Source organism: Esox lucius, chromosome 20, assembly GCF_011004845.1.
Source record: "Esox lucius isolate fEsoLuc1 chromosome 20, fEsoLuc1.pri, whole genome shotgun sequence".
Lineage (NCBI taxonomy): Eukaryota > Metazoa > Chordata > Actinopteri > Esociformes > Esocidae > Esox > Esox lucius.
In genome coordinates this window covers 26,021,304-26,048,963 of record NC_047588.1, presented here as the reverse complement: position 1 = coordinate 26,048,963, position 27,660 = coordinate 26,021,304, and the positions used below count along the sequence as shown (strand labels likewise).

Sequence of the window (27,660 nt, the reverse complement as noted above, 5' to 3'; positions counted from 1 at the left end):
AAGTAATTCGTTAGCATTTTATTGCATGACATAAGTATTTGATACATCAGGAAAGCAGAACTTAATATTTGGTACAGAAAACTTTTTTTTACAGAAATCATTACGTTTCCTGTAGATCTTGACCAGGTTTGCACACACTGCAGCAGGGATTTTGGCCCACTCCTCCATACAGACCTTCTCCAGATCCTTCAGGTTTCGGGGCTGTCACTGGGCAATACAGACTTTCAGCTCCCTCCAAAGATTTTCTATTGGGTTCAGGTCTGGAGACTGGCTAGGCCACTCCAAGACCTTGAGGTGCTTCTTACGGAGCCACTCCTTAGTTGCCCTGTCTGTGTGTTTCGGGTCATTGTCATGCTGGAAGACCCAGCCACGACCCATCTTCAATGCTCTAACTGAGGGAAGGAGGTTGTTGGCCAAGATCTCACGATACATCCATCCTCCCCTCAATACAGTGCAATCGTCCGGTCCCCTTTGCAGAAAAGCATCCCCAAAGAATGATGTTTCCACCTCCATGCTTCACAGTTGGGATGGTGTTGTTGGCGTTGTACCCATCCTTCTTCTTCCTCCAAACACGGCGAGTGGAGTTTAGACCAAAAAGCTCTATTTTTGTCTCATCAGACCACATGACCTTCTCCCATTCCTCATCTGGATCATCATGACCGTCATCTTGATCTTCTTCCATTTTTCTAATAATTGTGCCAACAGTTGTTGCCTTCTCACAAAGCTGTAGCCCATCCCAGCCTTGTGCAGGTCTGCAATTTTATCCCTGATGTCCTTACACAGCTCTCTGGTCTTGGCCATTGTGGAGAGGTTGGAGTCTGTTTGATTGAGTGTGTGGACAGGTGTCTTTTATACAGGTAACAAGTTCAAACAGGTGCAGTTAATACAGGTAATGAGTGGAGAACAGGAGGGCTTCTTAAAGAAAAACGAACAGGTCTGTGAGAGCCGGAATTCTTACTGGTTGGTAGGTGATCAAATACTTATGTCATGTAATAAAATGCAAATTAATTATTTAAATCATACAATGTGATTTTCTGGATTTTTGTTTTAGATTCCGTCTTTCACAGTTGAAGTGTACCTACGATAAAAATTGCAATAATAGACATTCCTTTGTTAACACCACTTGTATATACTAAGGTAATGAATACCTCTTGTACACATTTCTCTTTTTCTATCCTCACTTGAATTAAGGGACCACTTCACACTCATTTACTAAAAGTGTATTGACTAATTAGTTAGCAATATTTAAACAAACTCAGATATTCATGTTGTTGTGAGCAAACATTTGTACATACTTAGCTAGCTAACATTTACTCAAGCTACACATTCTGAGCACATGGACGAGCATTAGCGTAAAACACCCGCGACTGTGACCAGCCAACTTTAATGATGAATTTCAACATGTGAGTTCACCACATTAATTAACTCATCAGTTAACTTACAGTAATAATGCCTAGTTACCAATTATAACACTACTGTTAATCAACAATGTCCTGAAGAGGGGGTATACTTGTCAATGAGTTGGACAGGACATAGTGCTGCTTTCTTTGTGTCAACAATTGTCATGACTAACAGTGCACATCCATTGTTCCGGCTGCCTCTGACTGATATAATTGATTTTCTAAGTTGATGGTCGTGCAAAGCATCTTGGGAAGGTGGCGCGGCAGTTTGAGCTGTTCTGGCGTGTGATAAAGTTGGGCCACGGTCAATTATAATCCAAACGAATCCGGCTAACGCGAGGCATTTATCCAATTGAAGTAGTGTTTCATAAACAAGGGAAGTTCCTTGTGGGTCTTTTGTTCTTCTGCCACATGTGAACATATTTATCCTGCCATAGACAAATTGCCTGCTGAATATGGGTGTTCATCCTTGTAATCTGGAGTCCCAGTAGCGTCAACAGCTGATCATACTGATGTTTGGACAGCCTGAAATACTACTGGAAAAGGGCATCTTCAAAGATGAAGATGCAGAACCAGGCTAGTAGGATTGGGTGAACTGGTTAAGTAAAGTTGTTACGTGAACTGGTTACGTGAAGTGGTTACGGTGGCGCTTCCACCGGAGATACAACAACAAAGAGAAGCCTCTTCTTTCGATTCATGGCCATGTATGACAGCTCAACAAAACCCTTGTATTCATACAAATGTGTCTATACAAAACACTTGATAATTACCAATCGCCCATTGCGGATATGCCCATAACCAGCCATCTGAGGCAAGGTGGCGCGTTTGCAGGCAAATTCACACAAGAGCAATGGACGTGCACCATAATGGCCTGTGTCCACTAGGTGTTCAGCATTTTTGCTTGTTTCACTGTTCACTGGGCATGTTTATTGGCGTGTTTGTTTGTTCAGAAAATGTTTCCTGTTTTCTTATCAACAAAGGAAGTTACATTAACTAGCTTATATGATTAGCAGTATTATGATGTCAATCCACTTTTTCTAGCACAGGTAAGGATAAGGAAATGAAAATAAACTAAATGAATAATGATTCTATTGTTTCATAGGAGAATGTAGCTACAGGGCAGTACTAGGCTTAAGTAGCTAGGGTAGTGTTTGCAGGGTTGTGTAGGTTACTTTATAAATGTAATCCCTTACAGTTACCCATCTACTTTTGTAATCAGTAACGTAACTTTTGGATTACTCAAACTCAACGTAATGTAATCAGATTTCTGATTGGCTATCGTCCAACGCCGGCTAGCAGAAACCCTTCAACTTTGCATATTATAGAGGGGAGCTTTATTTTCCTGTGCCTCTCACGCCAGCTTTGTGCTGCCAGGTATCCCACACTGCCAGACGCACACTGTCACGTGACTCCATTGACAATTAATTTAAGGCGAGGTTTAGTAAACAGATTTTCTTCTGAAAAACGCCTAGTGGACACTGGCTGTAAGATTAGCAGTGGCATCCCCTCTGCCCTCTGATTGCACCAGACCAATCTAGTCCATCTGATGAAGGCATATAATAGATCAACGAGTTCAGCACATTTCAACAAGTCTATTTTAACATCCTTTGTTTGCATTTCTGAAAAAAGCTTTTACCTTTAGAGGCTAAATGAATTAGGCTTACAGTAATGTATAACTTACCAGCGGGGATCCGTCAGGGCCCTCTACGCCCTCAGAGAGGACCGAAGGATTAGACATTTTTTGCTAAAATATTTTTGTATATAATAATTCAACATTTTGTTTCTTTTTTGCCTTATTTGAAATTATCTTCCTATTGAATTTCTTCAGTTTGTGTTGGAAAAAGAAGGGTTATTATCCAAGAGAAAGAAATCCAATATCATTTTTTATTTGGTAGTATCTTGATAGAAATGATCTAACTGTGCTCAGAGCTCATTGGCTAGGCCAGAGGCAGAGCTTTAATGGATGCGATGGGTGCACAGCACCCATGGCAGCCAATCACAGGGGCCCCAAAGAAGTTTATCTTATGGTTGAACAAATTATAGCAAGCAGAATAAAATTATATGATGATATTTTGCTACACACTATTTAGTTGACATTGAAGTGATAAACATCTGTTTTTTATGTGGAGTCTGTGGGTGATTGGGCCTATATTATGAGTGAATCTGACAACCCTGGGTATAACCTCAGATTTTGTCTGCTTGTTTGCTGATGATCTGAACAGTAGAAAATTGACATAAAAATGTCTGTCAATCAGGGGAAAGAAAAGCAATACATATTAAAAATCAATGTGCCCTTGAGAAACATCTTAATAAAGTTGTTGAGCAACAGATGCAAGAGAAAATTGATAGATCTAATGCTACAATGACAGGAGCATCATCGCAGCTAATAGCGAAAGGGGATTGCAGTTATTATCCATGTCCAAAAGCAGCAAGAAGATAAGTTTTGTGCCATTTTTGGTGGTGTATTTTTTTTATTGTAGCATGCTGGACATCAAATACAGTGCCACTTTTTCTCTCTGACAGCATATCTGTCCGTGGTCTTGAAACAATGTGAGTAGTTGTGGGATTGAATTTATTCTGCCACTGTTTGAGTGACTGTTTTGGCAAATGTTTCTTTAAACGAAACAACCGTATTTTCCTCTGAAGTGGTTCCTGCAGTCGATATTAACAACTGTTTATGTTTACTGCTTCTGAGCCACAGCCAAAGCAGTAAACGCAATTCAATATTTTATCCAAATCGTGCAGCATAGTGGCAAGGAGCATTTGCATCATCTGACGGCACCACCATCCTGAATAAATATTTGCTGATTGTGAGGAGAACGTGTGACCACAGGTGAACTTACCATTAGGTTTAATAAACAATTTCCTCATGCCTAATTTGAAATGGGCAAAATGAAAATGTTATCTTAATACATCATTCTATGCTTTCTTCTACTTTTGGTCTTTACCAGCCGGGTCTATAATTCTGAGAATTTATAAAATGTTTGATTTTATAATTCACTACAGCACTCCACCAATCACTAGAGGGCAGACGGAAGCAACTCATAAAAGGCTTAAGACAGCCCGGTTGGAGTTTGCCAAAAGGCACCTAAAGGGCTCTCAGACCATGAGAAACAAGATTCTCTGGTGTGATAAAAGCAAGACTGAACTGGATATTTGGATATTCATCTTACTAAATCTGACATTTTGTTTATTGTACAGTGGTCATCTTCTAGTCCTTATTAATACAATGGCTAGTAGTTTGTTCACAATCCAGGGTGCATACCTAAACTTGTCATCTCAGAATATGTCAACGATCTCAGCATTTGAACATTGGGTTTCTTCTGATAGCGTGACAATAAACAGAATTCAATAAAATTTCAATGCTAGAACTAAAAATAAAAAAGTGTGTCCCCTTAGTCACTTCATCCTCCAGCAGGGCCTAGCTGTGCATACTGTGACAATGTCTGGGTTTATTTGAAAACCTTTTCCTAACACTACATCTGTTTAGCTGAACCTGTATGTTGTAGAGACACAGTTCAAGTAGCTCAGACATGTATGTAAGGAGATAGAGGCAGGGAGGACCGCCAGGGCTGTGTACCTCTGTGAGCTCCTGCATTACACATGCTCCTCCCTCACTGTCGAGCAGGTGCACACAGACCTGGAGCCTGCAAATCACAAAGTCTTCCCCTGACTGTGACTAGGCTGTACTGACATACAGGATCTGGACTAACCAAGACGTCTTTAGATTAATTAGGCACTTAGGAAGGTCTCCCGCTCATTTCTGTTGTTTGGTGAAGTGGCAGAACTATGGAGAATTTTCTGGTGTATGTTCTTGGCCTGGTGCTGCTTAACTTCCCCACAGGTAATTTGTATTATAAGCTTGTAATGTGTAAGGATACATAATAGTATTTTTTGTAGCTGCATTCTTGTTAAAGTTCCAATATAATGTAAATATTTATTTAATCCCAATTGATTAATAATATATACAAACTGAATGGCAACTAAACTCATCAATCTATCCTTTTCTAGATCTTGTTGCCGATGTGATAGTTCCCTCTACGAACCCTTTAGCTGTGGGAAGTAATGTCACACTGAACGTTGTTCCCCAGAGCCCCATCAACATCGGGACATGGTCACATGAATCTACAATCATCCTATTTGTTTATCCAACTGGATATAGTGTGACTGACATTTATCAAGGCAGAATTTCATTCAACCGCTCATCCTCAGAGCTGTTCATAAGATCTCTCCAACTGAACGATTCAGGGCAGTATATACTCCAGGGATTTGAACCATCCAAGAAAACTGCAGTGACTTTGATAATCCAGGGTAAGAAACGTACCTACTCTACCTGTCCATTTTCAATTAGATGATGGTAGACCCTCTTACTCTCGTTCCTTCACTCTTACTCTCGTTCCCTCACTCTTACTCTCGTCCCCTCACTCATTTGTCTCGTTGACATGCTTACACAAATGCTCACCAAGGCACTTATTTGCACATAAATAAATATTCCTTCTGGGAAAAGGAATGTTTTGAGTAAGCCATACCAATAAAATCATTCACAATAATAAAGAAATTTTATGAGAACTTTAAAATGAGCTAACTGCCATGAAAACAAGCAGTATACCCACCAAAATGTGTTATATTATCATATATGTGCAAATATTTTCAAAGCAGGAGTTATGTGGTCAGTGAGTGCAAGCACAGCAGTGGATACATAAATTCAGTTTAAAAGTGTTGAAGATCAAATTATAATTGATTGATGTTATTACACATTTAGGTATTTTTATGGATCTATCCATTCATCACATTGTGGGTACACAGTGCTGTTTTTGGATGTTGAAATTATTTAGAAAGTGGATTAACATGCAAAAATAGCCAAAAGGAGTGACTATAGTATGTTTCCGTGGCAATCAAATAAAGATAGGATCTCTGGCTCTGTTTATTGCCATACAAAACAATTACACATGACAAAAGGTACAGTGAACTGTCAAAGTATTTGGACAGAGACATATTTTGTAGTTTTGTAAGTTCTGTATTCTAGCCATTTGGATTTGAAATGCTAGAATGACCATGGGATGAATGCACAGACTGTCGGCTTTGAAGTTATTTTCATCCATATTTGATTAACCATTTAAATCATAGTATGCTTTGTACTTTCACCTCATACAGATCTGTAGTCATTTTTGGCAGGAAATGTGAACCAAAGAAATGTGTCTAAGAACAGCTCTTAGTAGTGATATATCAGCCATATGCCACACATGCCTTACAGTACATATAATTTGACATAAAATAAATAAGCATTTTCTAGATGCTAAAAGGCGTTTATGATATTAAGACATATTAAAACGTTAATTAGCAAAGTCCATACAGTAAATGGTTTCAAACACTGTAAATATTGTCACACCCATCAAGTAATCCTCTTCTCAAATTCCTCTTTGCCACTGAAAAGGCAAAAATATAACCAAAACAATAAAGAAAAAGGAGTACAATCGAATGTGGAGCCAAAAAATACACAAGTTTCGTGATTTGAATATGTACTGTGAACTCTCCCAAATGTTGGAGAGCACAGAAAGTTGTTGCTGAATGGAAGCTCTGTGCTTACAATGATTGAATATCAACTGTGCATGCACAGGCAAAAGAGAACCTGAGTCATGTGCTGTAAACCCAAGGTTTTGTGCCTCAGAGGCTGGGCTGGACATTTATATTAGCAGGTTTCAGGGTTACACTTCACAAAACATCCTGTTTACTCTGAAATATGCTACGCAAGTAAATGTTGAACTGTCCCATAATAATAAATAAATACATTTGATAAAAGCCTCTGTACACACATTAAAAACATTGTGTAGATCTTAAATTAAGGAGAAAGATTTGTTAATAGACTATGTATGAATGTTAATTATTTTCAAATGTATTAGGAAGGCCAACTTCACTTCAGGTTCAGAAAACAATGACACGTTTCAATGTTTACTGTCTCTGTCACTTCCTAATGCTAAAGATTTATCATATCCAAGTGCAGAAACCATGCATGGTTGCATGCAACACTTTGCAACAGTCGGAGAAGTAACCAATTACCCATTTTGCTTCAGACCCATTTAGACATAAGTATTTGACTATTGTTTTCTTTTCAACCATGGCAATAAATTGTCTGGCTAAAACCAGTTCAGAGCTCCTCTAAGTCTAATCAAGTAGGTTTCGTCAGTCAGTCTAGGCAACAAGTAAATAATCAAACAATTTGACATGCAGTACTGTACCAGTCAGAAGTTTGGACAGACCTACACATTCAAGGGTATTGGCATTATCTCAACCAGCTTCATGAGGTGTCTTGAAGAACTGCTTTTCCTTCACTCTGTAGTCCAATTTATCCCAAACCAAATTATGTCTGGTGACTGTGGAGGCCATGTAATCTGATGCAGCACCACTACTCTCCTTCTTGGTCAAATAGCCCTTACACAGCCTGGATTTGGGTCATTGTCCTCTTGAAAGAAAATGATGGTCTCACTAAGGGCATACCAGATGGGATGGCGTATCACTGAAGAATGCTGTGGTTGGAACCACGGTGGTTGGAACCAAAAATATCTTCAGACCAAAGAACAGATTTCCACCAGCCTAATGTCAATTTCTCTGGTTTCTTTGCCCAACAAGACTCTTTTTTATTGGTGTCCTTCAATAGTGATTTCTTTTGCATTGACCATGGAGGCCTGATCTCTTCTGAACAGTTGATGTTGACCTGTGTCTGTTACTTAAAATCTGTGAAGTGGTTATTGCAGCCCAATTTGTACCTCAGATTGGGACACAATTTGAGGTACAGTTAATTGCAGACTTTTCAGACGGGTGACTATAATTTACTTCCACTGCAGCAGAAGTAACTCTGGATCTTCCTTTGCTGTGGCAGTCCTGATGAAAGTCAGTTTCATCACAGCGCTTGTTTTTGCCACTGCACTTGAAATTCCAAAGTTCTTGAAACTGAACTGCATGTATGAAAGTAATGATGGACCGTCGTTTCTCGCCCGTATTAGAGCTGTTATTGCAATATTATGGATTACATAGTACAGACATAATGTATTCTGCATACCGTCCCTACCATGTCACAACACTACTGATTGGCTCAAACACATTAACAGGAAAATAAATTCTACAAACTATTAACAAGGTACACCTGTTAACTGAAATGCATTCCAGGTGACTATCACATGTAGCTGGTTCAGAGAATGCAAAGAGTGTGCTAAGCTATCTTCAAGACAAAGGGTGGCTACTTTGAAGAATCTACAACCCTGTTTTTAAAACAGTTGGGACGCAATGTAAAATGCAAATAAAAACAGAACGCAATGATTCGCAAATCAGTTATCCCTATATTTAACTGAAAACAACGCAAAGACAACATATCAAAGGTTGAAACTGAGACATTTAATTGTTTTTGGAAAAATACATACATGCCCATGTGCACTACAGCACCCCCCATAGCATTACTGATGCTGGCTTTTGAACTTGTGCACTGAATACAATCTGGATGGTCCCTCTCCCCTTCAATCTGGAGGATGCTGCGTCCATTATTGCCAAAAAAATTAAGTTTTACACTTCGCCTCAGTCCATCTATGTAATATTATGTGCTGTATATTATAAGATCCCCAAACTCTTTGCAATTCTACGTTGGGAAATGTTGCACTATTTGCCTGCGCAGTCTTTCACAGTGTGGTGAACCCCTCCCCATCTTCACTACAGAGAGACCCTTCCTCTCTAGAATGATCTTTTAATACTCCGTCATGTTACTGACCTGTTACCAAATTGACCTAATTAGTTGTGAGATGTTCCACCAGGTTTGGTTTTTTAGCATTACACAACTTTTCCAGTCTTTTGTTGCCTCTGTACCAACTTTTTTGAAACATGTTGCTGGCATCAAATTCAAAGATGGTATTTATTTGTCAAGAAACAATAAAATGTCTCAGTTTACAAAATTTGATATGTTGTCCTATTAATTAAAGGGTTTAAATTATTTGCACATCATTACATTCTGTTTTTGTTTCCATTTAATGCAGCGTCCCAAGTTATATGGAAACAGGGTTTTACAGTATGAAATGTATTTTAATCTGTGTAACACTTTTTTTGTTTCTACATGATTCCATTTGTGTTATGTCATAGTTTTAATGTCTTCACTATTGTTCTGCAATGTGGAAAATAGTTAAAATCAAGAAATCCTCTTGAATGTGTGGGTGTGTCCCAACTTTTGACTGGTACTCTATGTCGATGAATAATAAAGGAAATAAATCTACCACTCAAAAACCTGATAAAAAGTTAATAATAATAACAAAACAAATGTAAGTATGGAAATAGTCTGACAGAAATGTTGAGTCAACTTGTCTGTGGCATCTATAATATCTATACAGTTGTGCTCAAAAGTTTGCATACCCTTGGTCATTTGGTAATATAATACAATTTTTAAAGAAAATATGAGTGAGCAGGCAAAACACATGTCTTTTATTACTTATGGGATTCATATTCAACTGTAAGTCATAACAGAATGGCACAATGATAAAACAAAACATAGCAACAAAGATAAAAATGAACTGACCCCTGTTCAAAAGTCTGCATGACCTTAGTTCTTTATACTGTGTATTGACCCCGTTAGCATCAATGAGAGCATGTATTATTTTCTAATAGTTGTCTATGAGGCCCCGAATTCTTGAAGGGGGTATAGCTGCTCATTCGTCTTGGCAAAATGCCTCATGCAAAGTCTTTGGTCGTCTTGGATGAACCGCAGGTTTGAGATCTCCACTGAGTGGCTTGATGATAAAGGTCAGGAGACTGCGATGGCCACTCCAGAACCTTCCCCTTTTTCTGCTGTAACCACTGAAGGGTCAACTTAGCCTTGTGCTTAACGTCATTGTCGTGCTGGAAAGTCCAAGAGAGTCCCATGTGCAGCTTTCGTGCAGAAGAATTGCAAATTGTCTCCAAGTATTTTCTGATAACGTGCTGCATTCATCTTGCCATCTATTTTATTGATTCCCTGTGCCTTTAGAGCTCACACGCTTCCAAAACATCAGTGAGCCCCCACAGTGCTTCACAGTGGGATGGTATTCTGTTCACTATAGGCCTTGTTGACCCTCTCCAAACACAGTGCTTATGGTTGTGACCATAAAGCTACTTTTTTGTCTCGTCACTCTAAATGACAGTGTGCCAGAAGCTGTGAGGCGTGTCAAGGTGTTGTCGGGCATATTGTAATCAGGCTTTTTTGTGGCATTGTGGTAAAGGTTTCTTTCTGGCAACTCGACCATGCAGCTCATATTTGTTCAACTATCGTCTTATTGTGCTCCTTGAAACAACCACACCCTCTTTTTCCAGAGCTGTCTGTATTTCTAATGAGGTTACCTGTGGGCTTTTCTTTGTATCTCAAACAATTCTTCTGGCAATTTTGGCTGAAATCTTTCTAGGTCTACCTAACCTCGGCTTGGTATCAAGAGATCCCTGAATGTTCCACTTCCTAATAAGCGATTGAACAGATCTGACTGGCATTTGCAAGGCTTTGGAAATCTTTTTGTATCCTTTATAAAGTTCCATTACCAGGTCTTTTGACTGGTCTTTTCTGCTACCCATGGCTCAGCATCTAGCCTGATCAGTGCATCCACGTGAGAGCTTACAAACTCATTGACTATTTATTCACAGACACTAATTGCAATTTAGTTAACCACAGGTGAGGGAAATTAACCTTTACTTGCTTACCTTTACTTACTTTATTTTAACCTGTGTGTCTGTAACAAGGTCAAACATTCAAGGGTATGTAAACTTTTCATCAGGGCCATTTGGTGTATTTCTGTTATATGATCACCATCCTTATTTTTTTTTAAATGTCATCACCATATTTTCAAAATCAATGCAAAAGAAAAATACATTTCTGCCAGGGTATGGAAATTGTGACTAGTCAGTAGCAACTGTATGGAGGTTAGAGTGTGGGATTAATCTTTAGATGTTATTGAGAGAAGGGCCACTTATTGAAAGAATGGCCACTAGACATACAGTCTATAATTTTAATGGGAGGTTCATTTGAACAGTGTGAGACAGATTAACAACAACAAAAAATACATTTTTTTTTTATAAATTGCATTTTAATAAATCAAATAAGTATTCAACCCCTCTGCAAAACATGACTTAGTACTTTGTGGCAAAACCCTTGTTGGCAATGTGATGGCAATTTCTAAAATTCCAAAGTTCTATGAAAATGGTAGGTAAGACAGGAGAAATCAATTGCGCAATAAACGGTTTTAATCTTGCTTGCAAGGAGAAAGTATACAGGTTACAAAGTAACGGTGGATAGTTTCTAAATAAAAACATCATTTCGACAGTATTTATTACATAGGAAGAAGGGGTGTGGTAAGATGCTGCCATCTGTTTCATGTCAATCAAACACCTTTCCCTTTGTTCTATCACACACGTCAAATGCTATCTTCCCCCACCTTATCCTTCCTGCAATAATGTTTACCCAAAGGGGCCAACTGGCCTTACTGCCCCCTTGCTGTATCTTCTCCTATCCTGTCCTAAAACCCATTGATCTGCATCTGGACAGACAATAGATGTCCCCTATGCAAATACCAGGTCCCACACATTCCTGTACCTATCTTAACAGTGGGACTCACTCCTTTATACAGTCAGAATACATTGTATAAGAAATTTCCACAACAGCAATCACAGAGGTCAGACATTTCTTCTAGTTGGCCACCAGGTTTGCACACATCTCAGGAGGGATTTTGTCCCACTCCTCTTTACAAACCTTCTCCAAGTCATTACAGTTTCGAGGCTGACGTTTGACAACTCGAACCTTCAGCTCCTCTTCACAGTTTTTCTATGGGATTAAGGTCTGGAGACTGGCTAGGCCATTCCAGGACCATAATGTGCTTCTTCTTGAGCCACTCCTTTGTTGCCTTTGCCATGTGATTTGGGTCATTGTCATGCTGGAATACCCATCTATGACCTATTTTCAAAGCCCTGGCTGAGGTAAGGAGGTTCTCACCCAAGATTTGACGGTACATAGTCCCGTCCATCATCCCTTTGATGCAGTGAAGTTGTTTTGTCCTCTTAGCAGAAAAACACCGCCAAAATGTTTCCACCTCCATGTTTGATGGTGGGGATGGTGTTCTTGGGTTCATGGGCAGCATTCCTCCTCCTCCAAACACGGCGAGTTGAGTTGATGCCAAAGAGCTCGATTTTGGTCTCATCTGACCACAACACTTTCACCCAGTTCTCCTCTGAATCATTCAGATTTTCATTGGCAAACCTCAGACGGGCCTGTGCATGTGCTTTCTTGAGCAGGGGGGCTACAGGATTTCAGTCCTTCACGGCGTAGTGTGTTACTAGTTGTTTTCTTGGTGACTATGGTCCCAGCTGCTTTGAGATCATTGACAAGATCCTCCCGTGTAGTTCTGGGCTGATTCCTCACCGTTCTCGTGATCATTGCAACTCCACAAGATGAGATCTTGCATGGAGCCCCAGACCGAGGGAAATTGACAGTACTTTTGTGTTTCTTCCATTTGTGAATAATCACACCAACAGTTATAAGCACCAAGCTGCTTGGTGATGGTCTTGTAGCCCATTCCAGCCTTGTGCAGGTCTATAATCTTGTCTATAATCTTTGGACAGCTCTTTGGTCTTGGCCATGGTGGAGAGTTTGGAGTGTATAAAAGACACCTGGGAGCCAAAAATCTTTCTGATTGAGGGGGGATCAGATACTTATTTCACTCATTAAAATGCAAATCAAATCATAACATTTTTGACATGCGTTTTCCTGGATTTATTCGTTTTTTATTCTGTCTCTCACTATTCAAACTTACCATTAAAATGATAGACTGACAATTTCTTTGTCAGTGGGCAAATGTACAAAATCAGCAGGGATAAAAAAAAAAATATTCCCTACTGTAGTAACCCATAGGTAAAAATAATTAGGTAAGAGAAATGCATTGACATTTTATTACAGACACAATATATCTGTGCGAATGAAACTGGAGTGAAATGGCTGTACATATAGTAGTGCAGACTGGTGCCAGATCAATCGTTGACACAGTCCTTTGATTTACAAGGACTGCGGCTTTTCTGGGAAATGGGAACCTGCAGAAGGTGAATGTGTGAACATTTTAGAGTATCAAGTCTACTCCTGACTTATAATTCAGGGACAGACACACAAACACCTTCCATGAGATTTCTTCATTAACACACCTTGTCTGCCATCTACTCTCTCACCCATAGAGCCTATTTCAAACGTGACTCTGAGGGCTAATACCATCGATGTAGTGGAACAAAATGACACCGTCATTTTGACTTGCTCGGCATCCTCAGGCTCCTCCCCCTCTTACCGCTGGCTGAATGGCAGCTCTTTGGTCAGAGCCAGTGACATAGTTCGACTGGTTGATGGAAACAGCACTCTTATCCTAGACAATGTGACACGGTATGACAAAGGTCCATTCAAATGTGAGGTCTTCAATGGAATCAGCAATGAAACCAGCCAACCAATCTACCTCAATGTTAGATGTGAGTATCCCAGCACACAGTACAATAAATAATACACAAACAGACATGGATGTTACCTTCTCAGAGAGAGCAGGCTTGCCATGCAATAAGGCAATATGCCACTTTGAATGAACCAATGGGCAAATAGTTCCTCCGTGTCCACAAGATCCAAGTCATTATTAGCACAGACCATTAGAGCAGGATGGAAATGTTTCATGTAATGTTTATCCAACACGTTATTATTAATGATTTCTCCCACAGACGGTCCAACTAATCTCACTATGAGGATCATTCCCGAGATGACCACAGGACATACCGCCTACCGGACTGGCTCAGACATCACTCTGTCCTGCTCTGCTGAGTCTGTCCCCCCTGCATCCTACATGTGGAGGTTTAATGGCGCATCTCTGGAAAACCCTAGCCCACAGCTCAGCCTGTTGAATGTTACAGAGAACCAGACTGGAAGTTATACTTGCTTAGCCCACAACAATGTCACTCTCCGATTCGCCCTCCTTACCAGAATTATAAAGGTTGTAGGTAAGGAAACATTCATGTTCCAAAATGTCTTGGTGTTGAATACTTTAGATTAGGCTTGGAAAATATTTTATTCCTTTTATATTCTTACCCTAGAGCCAATTTCAGCTGTTACATTGAATCATGTTGGGAAGCTACCGATACTAGATCAATCATTCACTCTGCACTGTGAGGTGACTGGACCTGTGGATCGCATATACTGGCTGAAGAATGGCCAGCTCATTTCCTTGAACAACAAAACATTATTCTATATGGACAACAACACAATGGTCATCAACTCAATCCAGTTTTCTGACAGCGGAGAATACTACTGTGAGGCCGTCAATGCTGCCAATAACCTGACCAGCAAGGCATACCAGCTTGTGGTCAACTGTGAGTTTTAAATTATAAGATCTTATTTGTATAAAATATCAAAATAGTCCCAAACAATATCATTGACCATATCGTCTTGTTTTGTATCTCAGTTGGACCAGAGAGACCTGCCGTAACTAGTCTGGATATTTCAATGACAGGACACAACGTGACCTTCAGCTGCTCAGCCTCCTCTCAGCCTCCCAGCCAGTTCAGCTGGTTCTTCAATGGTTCCCAGGTGGCGACTGGCTCAGTGTATGAGGCTGGTCCTCTGACCTTAGCCAGTCAGGGGGAGTACACCTGTGTGGCCTTCAACAACGTCACTGGCAGAAACAGCACTGCCTCCAAGACGCTCACCGTTGTTGGTGAGTTTCATGTGATGGTTATGTAAAGAGTTAAAGCGGAAACTGAGTGTGATTTATGAAACATACATTCAATGTGGGAAATGCTTGAGAAAGTATTGTAAGATTTGCGCTGTCCTGGATAGACTGCATAGTGGTAATTGTTCCTGACCTTTTTCTTCATAGCACCAGTGACTATGACCATGATAAAAGTTGAAGGTGCCCAGCCAATACTGAACAAGACATTCTCTTTGACCTGTGAAACCACTGGAACTGTTTTCTCCATTCAATGGATGAGAAATGGCTTGCTTTTGCATGATGATGAGACAACACAATTCTCTACGGACAACAAGACACTGACATTCAACTTTGTCCAGCATTCTGACAACGGAGATTATAAGTGTTCTGCTTTCAACCCCTTCAGCAACATGACCAGCCCAGACTACAGGCTGATCATCAACTGTAAGTGATCTCTAAGAAGTGCTTCAAATATCAACAATGACCCTGTGGTCTAAGATGAAATCTTTAAGAACATCTTTCATAATCAATATAGTGAAGTCAATGAGAAGATTTACAATCCACTTTTAAGAGCATTAATAAATGCTTAAAAAAAATATTTCCCTGATTTTTATATTTGTAATAAGCTAACATATGCAGTAGTTTTATAATAATCATGAGATGGATCATTCATCTATTGTATTTAGTGTTTTAGCACCACATAGGTTTTTTCAAGTGTCACGGCTTCGGGGTTTGGGAACAAGGAGGAGCAGGAGAAGGCGTGGTAGAAGGATATTTAATGGTATCCAGGAGAAATATACAATATATATGGTACGAAGCGTCGCACAGCTCTTTGACACAGTCGGAGACAATCACACACAAAGACAGGGGGAGCAGAGGGAACATATATACCGGGGGGAAACAGCGATGATGAGGAACAGGTGCACTAAACGGGACACAGGTGAAATGTATGATGAGACGGTGGTGTCAGAAAGCCGGTGACGTCGACCGCTGGGGCCCGCCCACTGCAGGGGGAGGTGAACCAGCAGAGGTCGCAGTTGTCACAGTACCCCCCCCCTGACGCGCGGCCCCAGCCGCGCGACGACGCCGGCCTCGGGGCCGACCCGGGGGGCGCGGAGCAGGGCGGTCCGGCCGACGCCGATGGAAGTCGCGGACAAGGACGGGAGCCAGGACGTCCTTCACCGGAACCCAGCTCCGCTCCTCCGGGCCGTACCCCTCCCACTCCACGAGGTACTGGAGGCCCCCCGCCCGGCGCCTCGAGTCAATGATGGAGCGGACAGAGTACGCCGGGGCCCCCTCGATGTCCAGAGGGGGAGGGGGCACCTCCCGCACCTCACACCCCTGGAGGGGACCATCCACCACCGGCCTGAGGAGAGACACATGAAACGAGGGGTTAATACGGTAGTCGGGGGGAAGGCGTAACCGATATGTTACCTCGTTGACTCTCCTCAGGACTTTAAAAGGCCCCACAAACCGCGGGGCCAGCTTCCGGCAGGGCAGGCGGAGGGGCAGGTCCCTGGACGAGAGCCAGACCCGGTCGCCCGGCCGATACACCGGGGCCTCCCCGCGGTGGCGGTCTGCATTGGTCTTTTGACGGCGGACAGCGAGCCGGAGGCGGGATTGTACTGCCTCCCATGTGCCCGCTGCCCGCCGGAACCAGTCGTCCACCGCAGGGGTACCGGTCTGGCTCGGCGTCCACGGCGCCAGGACCGGCTGGTAGCCCAGGACGCACTGGAAAGGCGTCACGCCCGTGGAGGAGTGGTGCAGAGAATTCAGTGCGTATTCTGCCCACGGCAGAAACTCTGCCCACTCCCCCGGCCGGTCCTGGCAGTAGGACCGGAGGAACCTACCCACTTCTTGATTGACCCGTTCCACCTGCCCGTTGGACTGGGGATGGTAGCCCGAGGTCAGGCTGACCGAGATCCCCAGGTGCTGCATAAATGCCTTCCACACCCTAGACGTGAATTGGGGACCCCGGTCAGACACGATGTCCTCGGGCACCCCATAGTGCCGGAAGACGTGTGTGAACAGGGCCTCCGCGGTCTGTAGGGCAGTAGGAAGGCCGGGCAGAGGCAAGAGGCGGCAGGACTTCGAAAACCGATCCACAACGACCAGGATGGTGGTATGGCCCTGGGAAGGGGGGAGATCTGTCAAGAAATCAACAGAAATGTGGGACCATGGCCGTTGTGGAATGGGCAAGGGGTGCAACTTGCCCACAGGTAGGTGCCGGGGTGCCTTACTCTGGGCACACACCGAGCAGGAAGAGACGTATACCCTGACGTCCTTAGCTAAAGTGGGCCACCAGTACTTACCGGCCAGGGCGCGCACTGTTGGCCCGATGCCAGGATGACCGGAGGAGGGAGATGTATGCGCCCAGTAGATGAGGCGGTCGCGGACAGACGCCGGCACATACGTACGGCCCTCAGGGCATGTGGGCGGAGAGGGCTCGTCGCGCTGCGCTCCGGCGATGTCCGCGTCCAGTTCCCATACCACCGGTGCCACAATGCATGACTCCGGGAGCACGGGAGCATCATCCACTGGCCTCTCCTCCGTGTCATGCTGGCGGGACAGCGCGTCAGCCCCGACGTTCTTACTCCCCGGCCTGTAGGTGAGAGTAAACACAAACCGGGTGAAGAACATAGCCCACCTTGCCTGGCGAGGGGTCAGCCTCCTCGCTGCCCGCATGTACTCCAGGTTCCGGTGGTCAGTCCAGACGAGGAAAGGGTGTTTAGCCCCCTCTAACCAGTGCCTCCACGCCGACAGAGCTCGAACCACGGCCAGCAGCTCACGATCACCAATGTCGTAGTTCCGCTCCGCCGCACTGAGCTTCTGGGAGAAGAAGGCACAGGGACGGAGCGTGTTACGACACCCCGTCCGTTGGGAGAGGATGGCACCGAGCCCACAATCGGACGCGTCCACCTCCACGATGAACTGGAGCGACGGGTCGGGATGGGCCAGGACCGGAGCGGTGGTGAAACGGTGTTTCAGTTCCACAAACGCCCGCTCCGCGTCCACGGTCCACCGCAACCGGGTCGCCCCCCCCTTCAGAAGGGAGGTGATCGGAGCCGCTACCTGGCTAAAGCCCCGGATAAACCTCCTATAGTAATTGGAGAAGCCTAAGAAACGTTGCACGTCCTTAACCGTGGTTGGGGTCGGCCAATTACGCACGGCGTCAATGTGAGGCTCCTCCATAGCCACACCTGTGCTGGAAAAGCGATAACCCAGGAAGGACACAGACGACTGGAAAAACAGACACTTCTCGGCTTTCACGTACAGGTCATGCTCCAGCAGTCGAGCCAGCACTCTGCGCACTAACGAGACATGTTTGGCGCGGGTGGCAGTGAATATCAAGATGTCATCAATATACACTACCACTCCTTCGCACAACAAGTCTCGGAATACGTCGTTGACGAAGGACTGGAAGACTGAAGGAGCATTCATCAACCCGTACGGCATCACTAAATACTCGTAATGGCCAGACGTGGTACTAAAAGCGGTTTTCCATTCGTCTCCTTCCCGGATACGCACCAGGTTATAGGCACTCCTGAGGTCTAATTTAGTGAAAAAGCGGGCCCCGTGCATCCTCTCCACCTCCGCAGAGATCAAAGGGAGAGGGTAGCGGAACGGAATGGTGATCTTGTTCAGCGCCCGGTAATCGATGCACGGGCGCAAACCACCGTCCTTTTTTTTCACAAAAAAGAAACTCGAGGAGACCTGTGACTTGGAGGGCCTGATGTAGCCCTGTTCCAACGCTTCCGCAACGTAGGCGTTCATAGTCTCCGTTTCGGTGCGGGACAGTGGATACACGTGACCCTTCGGGAGTGCGGCTCCGTCAACGAGGTCTATCGCACAATCCCCCAGCCGGTGTGGTGGCAACACAGCAGCCTTGGCTTTGGAGAAAACCGTAGCCAAGTCCCTGTATTCGGGGGGAATGGGCACGGCAGGCGCACTGTCTGGACTTTCCACCGAGGTCGAGCCAACGGAAACACCCAAACACCTACCCTGGCACTTCCGCGACCACCCCGACAGACGTCGACTAGACCAGGAGATGAAGGGGTCGTGTAGGGACAACCAGGGGAAACCTAAAACGACTGGGAACGTGGGAGAGTCGATGATGTGGAATGTAATGGTTTCGCTGTGTCGGCTGTCGGTAATCAGGAGGAGGGGAACAGTGCAACTCGTGACCAGACCGGACCCTAGTGGCCGGCTGTCTAAAGCTCTCACGGGCAGGGGGGTGTCGAGGTCCTGGAGGGGTATGTGCGACCGTAGGGCAAAAGACCTATCCATGAAATTCCCGGCTGCGCCTGAGTCTACCAGCGCCTTACACCGGGCAAGCAGCGGAAATCCGGGGAACCTAACAGGGACAGTGCACATAGAGAGGGAAGAGGTTAGTGGCGAATGTGCATGTGCTACCTGGGGTGATGCGGAAGTGCCCTGCCTGTCGCCTCTTGACTCAGGGAGGGAGGTGCGGCGTGGTGCAGTATTACGGCCTCGTTGCCCCCTGGAGGCACTCCGCACCTGCCCTCCCCGACGTCTGCCCGGCAGTGCAGCCGCCCCCAATTCCACGGGGACGGCGGTGACGGGTTGGCAGGGTGGAACGGGCGGGCCTCTACCGGGACGTCCTCGGGCAGCTAGCAGGTTGTCGAGACGGATGGAGATGTCCGCCAGTTGGTCAAAGGAGAGGGACACGTCTCGACAAGCCAGCTCCCTCCGGACGTCCTCGCGTAGGCTACACCGGTAGTGGTCGATCAGAGCCCGCTCGTTCCACCCCGATCCCGCTGCCAGGGTCCGGAACTCCAGAGCGAACTCCTGCGCCGATCTCGTCTCCTGCCGTAGGTGGAACAGTCGTTCACCCGCCTCTCTCCCTTCGTGCGGATGGTCAAACACGACTCGGAAGCGGCGGGTGAACTCAGCGTAGCTGCCCTGGGTGGGCTGCTCGAAGTTCCAAACGGCGGTGGCCCACTCCAGGGCTCTCCCGGACAGGCAGGAGACGAGTGAAGAGATCTTCTGGGCTTCGGTCGGCGCAGGATACAATGCCTGGAGCGCGATGTCCAGTTGCAGCAGGAAACCCTGGCAGCGGTCCGCCGCCCCGTCGTAGGCCCTGGGTAGCGGAATGGCCATCGCTCCCGTGCTGGGCGGCGTGGCTTGGGGAGGCGTAGAGACGGCCGGTGCTGCGGGGTTCCGCTGGCTCAGCTCTAAGCGCTGCACCGCTTTCAGTACGCTGTCCATTGCAGCGCCTAGGCTGGCCAGCATTGTCGAGTGTACTTGAACTGCCTCCGCAACACCGACCTCGCCTGTGGCTCCTTCAGGCTCCATATCCTTGTTGTAGTCTTGGTGTGTGATTCTGTCACGGCTTCGGGGTTTGGGAACAAGGAGGAGCAGGAGAAGGCGTGGTAGAAGGATATTTAATGGTATCCAGGAGAAATATACAATATATATGGTACGAAGCGTCGCACAGCTCTTTGACACAGTCGGAGACAATCACACACAAAGACAGGGGGAGCAGAGGGAACATATATACCGGGGGGAAACAGCGATGATGAGGAACAGGTGCACTAAACGGGACACAGGTGAAATGTATGATGAGACGGTGGTGTCAGAAAGCCGGTGACGTCGACCGCTGGGGCCCGCCCACTGCAGGGGGAGGTGAACCAGCAGAGGTCGCAGTTGTCACATCAAGAATCTTTTAACTTTGAACATTATATGAAAATGTAGTTACATTGGACTGTATTGCTACGTCCTATAGATTTCAATGTAATAAAGGAATTGTACAGTACATTATAAAATAAATATAAAATTTTAATCATAATGATTCAGTTTTTTCAAATATAGTTCATGTAAAGGGGCACTGTGTAGAATCCTGCCTCTAAACATTAACACGCCTGGTCTACTCCTCATCTTCCCTACCAAATAGGACCAAACGTTGTCCCGATAAGAATTTGTGTAATTGTGTAAAATGTAATTGTTTTCTGCATTGTAGTTGGGCCAGAGATGGCAATTATAGCAGGACCAGCATTAGGTGAAACAGGACACAACATGACCTTCAACTGCTCAGCCTCCTCTCAGCCTCCCAGCCAGTTCAGCTGGTTCTTCAATGGTTCCCTGGTGGCGACTGGCTCAGTGTATGAGGCTGGTCCTCTGACCTTAGCCAGTCAGGGGGAGTACACCTGTGTGGCCTTCAACAACGTCACTGGCAGAAACAGCACTGCCTCCAAGACACTCACCGTTGTTGGTGAGTTTCATGTGATGGTTATGTGAAGAGTTAAAGCGGAAACTGAGTGTGATTTATGAAACATACATTCAACGTGGGAAATGCTTGAGAAAGTATTGTAAGATTTGCGCTGTCCTGGATAGACTGCATAGTGGTAATTGTTCCTGACCTTTTTCTTCATAGCACCAGTGACTATGACCATGATAAAAGTTGAAGGTGCCCAGCCAATACTGAACAAGACATTCTCTTTGACCTGTGAAACCACTGGAACTGTTTTCTCCATTCAATGGATGAGAAATGGCTTGCTTTTGCATGATGATGAGACAACACAATTCTCTACGGACAACAAGACACTGACATTCAACTTTGTCCAGCATTCTGACAACGGAGATTATAAGTGTTCTGCTTTCAACCCCTTCAGCAACATGACCAGCCCAGACTACAGGCTGATCATCAACTGTAAGTGATCTCTAAGAAGTGCTTCAAATATCAACAATGACCCTGTGGTCTAAGATGAAATCTTTAAGAACATCTTTCATAATCAATATAGTGAAGTCAATGAGAAGATTTACAATCCACTTTTAAGAGCATTAATAAATGCTTAAAAAAAATATTTCCCTGATTTTTATATTTGTAATAAGCTAACATATGCAGTAGTTTTATAATAATCATGAGATGGATCATTCATCTATTGTATTTAGTGTTTTAGCACCACATAGGTTTTTTCAAGAATCTTTTAACTTTGAACATTATATGAAAATGTAGTTACATTGGACTGTATTGCTACGTCCTATAGATTTCAATGTAATAAAGGAATTGTACAGTACATTATAAAATAAATATAAAATTTTAATCATAATGATTCAGTTTTTTCAAATATAGTTCATGTAAAGGGGCACTGTGTAGAATCCTGCCTCTAAACATTAACACGCCTGGTCTACTCCTCATCTTCCCTACCAAATAGGACCAAACGTTGTCCCGATAAGAATTTGTGTAATTGTGTAAAATATAATTGTTTTCTGCATTGTAGTTGGGCCAGAGATGCCAATTATAGCAGGACCAGCATTAGGTGAAACAGGACACAACGTGACCTTCAACTGCTCAGCCTCCTCTCAGCCTCCCAGCCAGTTCAGCTGGTTCTTCAATGGTTCCCAGGTGGCGACTGGCTCAGTGTATGAGGCTGGTCCTCTGACCTTAGCCAGTCAGGGGGAGTACACCTGTGTGGCCTTCAACAACGTCACTGGCAGAAACAGCACTGCCTCCAAGACGCTCACCATTGTTGGTGAGTGCTGGTTTAATCGTAACACTTTAATTGGTCTCGTTTTTTGAGAACAAACAAATCATGCGCAGTCATCAAACCTACGGTAAGCACTGAAACATTGTCACGTTCTCCTCAGTTCCAATAATCTCAGTGGCCATAAGCACCAGCGGAGGCCAGGCAGTAGAGGGCGACTCCTTTACAATGACTTGCAATGTCATCGGTCAGCCTGTATCCATTCAGTGGTGGAAGAACAGCATTTTAGTGCATCTGGATAACACAACACACATCTCTATGGACAACAGAATACTGACTTTCAACCCTCTCCAACAATCTGACCAAGGAGAATATAAGTGCGTTACCAGCAATGGTGTGAACAACAGAACGAGCAACCCCTACACACTCCTAGTGAACTGTGAGTAACAAAGGGATCTATTTCTGTACAAACAATACAGATCTAAATGTGTTATGAAGTCAACAATATGCCACAAGGTACATTGTTAAAGCTGACTATTTTTTACCCCATTGTTACAGATGGACCAGAACAACCCATTATAGTTGGGGTGGCCATTGCACAAACAAAACAAAGAGTGACCTTCAACTGCTCAGCCTCCTCTCAGCCTCCCAGCCAGTTCAGCTGGTTCTTCAATGGTTCCCTGGTGGCGACTGGCTCAGTGTATGAGACTGGTCCTCTGACCTTAGCCAGTCAGGGGGAGTACACCTGTGTGGCCTTCAACAATGTCACTGGCAGAAACAGCACTGCCTCCAAGACGCTCACCGTTGTTGGTGGGTCAGAGAATTAAACCTCAAGTTAAGAGACTAAGACATCAGATTGTAAACCATTATGTCAAATTACAGTTGTTGACAGTATACATAAAGCACTCAATTCCCTTTATCTTCACAGAGGCTATAAAGTCATTGACGGTGAATCAGAGCACAATACCAATAGCATCTGCCAACCTAACTCTAACCTGTGATGCCGTTGGGATCTATGACACCATCTACTGGACGAAGAACAGTCTGTCTCTGGACCTGAGTAACACCCTGAACACCGGCATCATCATCTCCAACAACTCTCTGCATTTTGTTCCAGTCAAGGTGTCAAATGATGGAATCTATCAGTGCGTGGCCATCAACGTTTTTGGCCCTTACCCCAGCCCTCAATACCAACTGCTGGTGAACTGTATGTACTGGTGTTTTAGTCTGTTTGGAAATATTTTATCTGAAACATTTGGGGTAACGCTGTTCTTTGTGTTGTAATAACCCTTTAAAATGCATTTAAACATGTGTGTTAGTCATTAGTAAACCATTCCCACACTTAGAAAACATTTACTAATTAATAGTATTTTTGCACCCCCTAAAGTGAGCGTTTATTGATTCAACAAAAGTTTTAGCCGACTACACAGGATATTTAACATAAGAAATTGATTTGTATATAAGCTGACATTTAACATAAATGTGGAAGTAATGATTCATTTTGTAAATGTAAGCAACATTTTGTAAATGCCTTAAAAATGATAATAAATGACGTATGTCTTATTACAGACTCTTACAAAAGTTTAACCACAGTCAAAACACAGCGCAAAAACATAACCTGCTCTGAATGTATTTCTGCAGATGGCCCTCTGAGTGTGAACGTCTCTCTTCAAGGCCCAATGAGAAATGGCTCAGAAGTCACATACACAATGCAGTGTTATGCTGACTCACGGCCAACCACCGAGTACCATTGGAAATTCAACAACCAATCACTGCCAGAGACTGGTCCTTCGATGGTTGTAGTCAAGTCCTTGAAGAATGCAGGGATCTATACCTGTGTGGCCATAAACCCTGTGACCAAAATCGAAATGTCCAACACAATTAGTCTGGATGTCACTGGTAAGTGCCTGGATTGTTGAACAAAATTGCATGTCCTAGTAATGAAATGTAAATTTAAAAAAATTATAATGGTGATTTAATTTAATTTGACACATTTTGGCATACATGGTAAGGGCCATTCTATGGATGAGAAAAATGCAAGACAGACATCTGCTGAATTGAGGAGGTTTCAGACAAGAATAAAGAATAACAATTCCTCATATTTCTAATCTGCCTCGTCTCCGCTCCCCATTTTCTTTTCCACTTTTAGGCCACTCGCCTGCTCCTCCGTTCCTGTCCAGGGTTTGTCTGATGCTGATCCTACTAGCGCTCTCTCACACCCTGTGATTAACTGACACTACTGTAGTAAGCACACTATTCGCCTGCTAACTGGGAGTCACACTTTTTCTTACTTTGACTAAAACGTCTCGGCCAGATGTCTCATGTGGAAGTTGACGTGGTAATGATAAATTATAATTTTATTGCATATGGTAATGACAATACAGTAGAGATCTGAAATTAACAGGAGGGTAAAACATAAAACCTTTATTGATCTCAAAATCTAACTTTTGCAATGGCCAACTGAGTCTCTGGACTTAAAAAAAACATGTGGAAAATATGTGGTCTGAATGTAAAATAACAGTCCATAAAGCACAGCCAAGGATAATAAGGACTTCAAAAGATTCTATATGATGATTCCTCACAATGTGTTCTCTGAACTCTCTAAACCATTAAAAAAAAGTCTGTGTTGTTATAAGTTGAGTTAGAAAGTATTGAAAATGAGGGTCCCAATCATTTGTCCTTTCCCTTAAGAAATGTTTTTTCTTCAAACACAAAATTCAATTCTAAGCAAATGTATCAGCATACAATACATATGGTCATACAACATAGAACAGTATCTGTATAAAACTTATGGTGACAACCTACCTCTGACCTGTGACATTGTTGTTGGGACCTATGACACCATCTACGGGATGAAGAACAGTCCGTGAACACTGGCATCATCAACACTGGCATCATCAATAATATACGTTTTGTAATAAACCTTATAAAATGCATTTAAACAAATATATGTATTATTGTTTTCATCTGGTGGGTTTTGATCATCTTTATCAAAGGTGCCAATCATTTTGGCCTTGACTGTACAGTATATTACCCCCAATGGCTGTACACAATTCACTCTGTGTTGTTCTCTTTTTCATAGTTTATATACACTGTATCTGTAGGACAATTTCAGGTTATTTAACCTTTAAATAGTAGGCAAAACACTTCAAAAATGTGTGTACATGTTTAAAGTAAAGGCTTATGAATCCTCTGGGAAAAAAGATGCAGGCTTGTGAAGTTGATATAAGTCTGATATTTAATAAAGTATTCTTTTCACACCTGTCCTGAAATCGTGTGATTTATTTAAAATCAAAATCGAACAAAGTGTTATTTCTCATGTTTTATTAAAAAAACATACAGCGGGGAGAACAAGTATTTGAAAAACTGCCGATATTGCAGGTTTTCCTACTTACAAAGCATGTAGAGGTCTGTAATTTTTATCATAGGTACATAAACTGTGAGAGTCAGAATCTTAAACAAAAATCCAGAAAATCACATTGTATGATTTTTAAATAATGAATTAGCATTTTATTGCATGACAAGTATTTGTTTACCTAACCTCTCCACAACTCCAACCTCTCCACAATGGCCAAGACCAGAGAGCTGTGTAAGGACACCAGGGATAAAATTGTAGACCTGCACAAGGCTGGAATGGGCTACAGGACAATAGGCAAGCAGCTTGGTGAGAAGGCAACAACTGTTGGCGCAATTATTAGAAAATGGAAGAAGTTCAAGATGACGGTCAATCTCCCTCGGTCTGGGGCTCCATGCAAGATCTCACCTCGTGGGGCATCAATGATCATGAGGAAGGTGAGGGATCAGCCCAGAACTACACGGCAGGACCTGGTAATGACCTGAACAGAGCTGGGACCACAGTCTCAAAGAAAACCATTAGTAACACACTACGCCGTCATGGATTAAAATCCTGCAGTGCATGCAAGGTCCCCCTGCTCAAGCCAGCGCATGTCCAGGCTCGTCTGAAGTTTGCCAATGACCATCTGGATGATCCAGAGGAGGAATGGGAGAAGGTCATGTGGTCTGATGAGACAAAAATAGAGCTTTTTGGTCTAAACTCCACTCGCCATGTTTGGAGGAAGAAGAAGGATGAGTACAACCCCAAGAACACCATCCCAACCGTGAAGCATGGAGGTGGAAACATAATTCTTTGGGGATGCTTTTCTGCAAAGGGGTCAGGGCGACTGCACCGTATTGAGGGGAGGATGGATGAGGCCATGTATCGCGAGATCTTGGCCAACAACCTCCTTCCCTCAGTAAGAGCATTGAAGATGGGTCGTGGCTGGGTCTTCCAGCATGAAAACGACCCGAAACACACAGCCAGGGCAACTAAGGAGTGGCTCCGTAAGAAGCATCTCAAGGTCCTGGAGTGGCCTAGCCAGTCTCCAGACCTGAACCCAATAGAAAATCTTTGGAGGGAGCTGAAAGTCCGTATTGCCCAGTGACAGCCCTGAAACCTGAAGGATCTGGAGAAGGTCTGTATGGAGGAGTGGGCCAAAATCCCTGCTGCAGTGTGTGCAAACCTGGTCAAGAACTATAGGAAACATATGATCTCTGTAATTGCAAAAAAAGGTTTCTGTACCAAATATTAAGTTCTGCTTTTCTCATGTATCAAATACTTATGTCTTGCAATAAAATGCTAATTAACTACTTAATCATACAATTTTTTGTTTTAGATTCTGTCGCTCACAGTTGAAGAATACCTATGATAGAAATTAGACTTCTACATGCTTTGTAAGTGGGAAAACATGCAAAATCCTAAGTGTATCAAATACTTGTTCTCCCCACTGTATGTAGTCCCAGAATGATATGCTTAGTTACGAGCCCTTTTTCTAACAATGGCTTTTAAAACCATGGGAAAGAGAGTACACAAAAAGACAAAATATAGAAAAGCAGCAACACAAGGAATGCATACACAATTAATTAATAATTACATATAACCAATTGGCACAATCCCTGCAAATACATTCAAATTTTAATAAAGAAAAAAAATGTAACAATAAAAATATTATTGGGAAATGAATCCACGACCACTCGCTTTTTCCCTTATTTGATTTTCTCAACTCCTGCATCCTTTCTTCTCTCTCCCCTCCAATTGAA

At 43.6% G+C, this 27,660-nt stretch overlaps 1 protein-coding gene across 1 annotated transcript; it reads left to right on the top strand.

Annotated features, from left to right (window-relative positions):
• The first annotated feature begins 5,049 nt into the window (after positions 1–5,049).
• Positions 5,050–25,827, top strand: ceacam1 (CEA cell adhesion molecule 1). The gene is made up of 15 exons (XM_034289087.1): positions 5,050–5,244; positions 5,412–5,711; positions 13,614–13,895; positions 14,136–14,411; positions 14,505–14,780; positions 14,873–15,124; positions 15,287–15,562; positions 21,099–21,350; positions 21,513–21,788; positions 22,360–22,611; positions 22,727–23,002; positions 23,122–23,373; positions 23,492–23,770; positions 24,205–24,462; positions 24,713–25,827. The coding sequence occupies exons 1-15, from the start codon at positions 5,190–5,192 to the stop codon at positions 24,787–24,789; spliced, it is 3,639 nt and encodes a 1,212-aa protein (XP_034144978.1). The 5' UTR covers positions 5,050–5,189; the 3' UTR covers positions 24,790–25,827.
• The last annotated feature ends 1,833 nt before the right edge of the window (positions 25,828–27,660 follow it).